This window comes from Eimeria maxima, genomic scaffold (genome assembly GCF_000499605.1).
Source record: "Eimeria maxima Weybridge genomic scaffold, Emw_scaff146, whole genome shotgun sequence".
Lineage (NCBI taxonomy): Eukaryota > Apicomplexa > Conoidasida > Eucoccidiorida > Eimeriidae > Eimeria > Eimeria maxima.
The window spans coordinates 51,072-54,332 of NW_013563519.1; the positions used below are offsets into that span (position 1 = coordinate 51,072).

General features: G+C 37.7%; 1 protein-coding gene across 1 annotated transcript; it reads left to right on the plus strand.

Moving 5' to 3' along the window:
- Window positions 1-37: 37 nt before the first annotated feature.
- EMWEY_00017590 (UV excision repair protein rhp23, putative) lies at window positions 38-3,093 on the plus strand (the record flags this gene model as incomplete). The annotated part of the gene is made up of 7 exons (XM_013477567.1): window positions 38-46; window positions 735-1,046; window positions 1,262-1,366; window positions 1,637-1,864; window positions 2,289-2,441; window positions 2,679-2,744; window positions 3,016-3,093. The coding sequence occupies 7 exons, from the start codon at window positions 38-40 to the stop codon at window positions 3,091-3,093; spliced, it is 951 nt and encodes a 316-aa protein (XP_013333021.1).
- Between the last annotated feature and the right edge of the window lie 168 nt (window positions 3,094-3,261).

Sequence of the window (3,261 nt, forward strand, 5' to 3'; positions counted from 1 at the left end):
TAAAAAAAAAAAAAAAAAAAAAAAAAATACAATAAAAATGTTAAATGTACGTGTTCGTACACTTGGTACAGAAGAATGTGAAATAATTATAAACCCTAATGATAAAATAAAAGAATTAAAAAAAAAAATAAAAGAAAAAATAAAAAGATTAAATAATAATAAATTAATTATTATTTATAAGGGTAAAATATTACATGATGAACAAGATATACAATTCTATCATATACATAATCATGATAAACTCGTCGTACTTGTTAATAAGGTTCGCATCTATATACACCCTAAACCCTAAACCCTAAACCCTAAACCCTAAACCCTAACAAACCCTAAACCCTAAAAAGTCCTAAACCCTAAAATTCAAATTTTTTTTTTTTTTATTTATTTATAAAAGGATAAATATTATATGATTAATAAAATATACATTATTATTTTATTTATTATTATTATTTACTCTTTGTACTCGTTATTATGGTGTATGCAAACCCTAAACCCTAGAGAAACCCTAAACCCTAAAAAATCCTAAACCCTAAACCCTAATTTTTTTTCTTAAAATTGTAGGAACCCTCATAAACCCTAAATCCTCTTGTAAACCCTAAACCCTTGTAAACCCTTTGCGTGCAAATCATCGAGTAAACCCTCGTGTAAACCCTAAACCCTAGACAAACCTCCATCATTAATTCTTGCTCCTCATGGTTTTAGGGTTTAGGGTTTGTGTGTGTAAATATTTGCTGCAGCAAGCCTCCACAACAGCAGCAGCAGCAGACACAGCAGCAGCAACAACAACATCATCTTCTGCTGCTGCAACTCCTGGTGCTGCAGCACCTGCTGCTGATGCTGCAACCGAGAGTTCAGGGTCTGCTGCTGCACCAGCTGCAGCAGGAACAGCAGCAGAACCACAACAACAGCAGCAAGAGCAGCAACAGCAGCAAGAGCAGCAGCAACAGCAGCAGCAGCAGCAGCAGCAGCAACAGCAACAGCAGCAACGGGCTACTGATCCATTAACAGAGTCTGCTTCTTCTTTACTCACAGGCCAACAGCTAGAGGAGGTTCGTTCATCTGCTGCTGCTGCTGCTGCTGCTGCTGCTGCAGTTATTTAATACCATTTGCTGCTGCTCCTGCTGCTGCTGTTGGAGCTACAGCAGCAGCAACAGCAGCAGCATAGTATAGCTTCCCTTATATGTACTTTAATAGAAGTAATTACTGTGTGTGTCATCTGCTGCTGCTGCTGCTGCTGTTGCTGCTGCTGCTGCTGCTGCTGCAGGCTGTACAGCGTCTACAGGAGATGGGTTTTGCTGCTGCTGATGCTCGTGCTGCACTAAGAGCAGCATTTAATAATCCAGAAAGAGCTGTTGAATATCTTATGAATGTTAGTTGCTGCTGCTGCTGCTGCTGCTGTTGCTGTTGCTGCTGCTGTTGCTGTTGTTGTTGTTGTTGTTGCTGCTGCTGTTGCTGTTGTTGCTGCAGTTGTTGTTGATGCTGTTGCTGTTGTTTTTGTTGCTGCTGTTGTTGTTGCTGATGTTGCTGCTGATGCTGTTGTTGCTGTTATTGATGCTGCTGTTCTTGGTGCTGCCGTTGCTGCTGCTGCTGCTGCTGCTGCTAATATCTGCTGCTGTTGCTGCTGTTGCTGTTGCTGCAGGGCATACCGGAGGATTTGATGCCCGCTGCTCCTGGTGAGGAAGCAAATGCTGCAGCAGCAGCAGACCCTGCAGAAGGAGAAGCAGCAGCAGCAGCAGTAGCAGCAGCAGCAGCAGCAGCAGCAGGAGCAGCAGGAGGTGCAGCAGGAGGAGGAGCAGCAGCAGCAGATAATCCATTAGCAGGACTAAGAACTCATCCTGTCTTCCATCAAGTTAGACAACTTGCTCAGGTTAGTCTTATAAGAAAACAGCAGCAGCAGCAGCAAGCAGCAGCAGCAGCAGCAAGCAGCAGCAGCAGCAGCAAGCAGCAGCAGCAGCAGCAGGCAGCAGCAGCAGTTTTATTTATTTATTTTTTTTTCTTTTTTTTGTTTATAGACAAACCCTCAAATGTTGCCACAAGTCCTGCAGATGATTGGATCATCAAACCCTGAATTACTGCAGGTAATTAGGGTTTAGGGTTTAGGGTTTAGGGTTTAGGGTTTATGTAATTCCTTACGTTATTGTTGTATATTTTCCTTATTTGTTTGTCCCCATCATCATAACATTTACATAAATAAATATTTATTATATATAATATTTATTATAAATAAATATATATAATTTATAAATTAGGGTTTAGGGTTTAGGGTTTAGGGTTTTGTGGTGTATATACAGTTAATAACCCAGAATCAAGAGGCTTTCTTAGATTTATTAAGAGAAGGAAGTAACGAGGGTTTAGTAAATAATAATAATAATAATAATAATAATAATTTATTTAATGGTGGGGTATTACAGTTAACAGAAGAAGAAATGGCTGCTGTTGATAGGGTAAACCCTAAACCCTAATTATAAACCCTAATAATAACCCTAAACCCTAATCATTCACCTTAAACCCTTTTTGTATACCCTAATTAATAAACCCTAGTTAATAAACCCTTATATTCAAACTATAGGAAACCCTTATTAACAGTGTAGGGTTTCTAAGGGGATTCGTGGTTTCTTACGAATATTTTAGGGTTTAGGGTTTAGGGTTTAGGGTTTAGGGTTTAGGGTTTGTTGCTGCAGCTGACGGCATTGGGGTTTACAAGACTTCAAGTTGCTGAGGCATATATTGCATGCGACCGCAACGAGGTAATTCTGCTGCTGCTGCTGCTGCTGCATTTGCTGCTGCTGCTGCTGCTGCATTTGTTGCTGCTGCTGCTGCTGCTAATGTTTTTATGCTGCTATAGATATATAGGTGCTGCTGCTGCTGCTGCTGCTGCTGCTATAATTGCTGCTGTGCTGCTGCTGCTGCTCGTCTTCTTCCTTTAATTAATTTAATTAATATAATTAATTAATTATATTAATTATATTTATTTATTTATTTATATATTTATTTATTTATTTATTTATTTATTTGTAGGAGATGGCGGCGAATTATTTATTAGAAAATATGAATGACTTTGTTGATGAAGATAATCAGGAAGAACAACAACAATAAATAAATAAATAAATAAATAAATAAATAAATAAATAAATAAATTATTTATTTATTTATTTATTTATTTAATTATGTTAATTAATTAATTTAATTAATTAATTAATTAGCTGACTGTACACCGTAAATGTGCATATACACCGCAAAAGGGGTATTATATATTATATAATA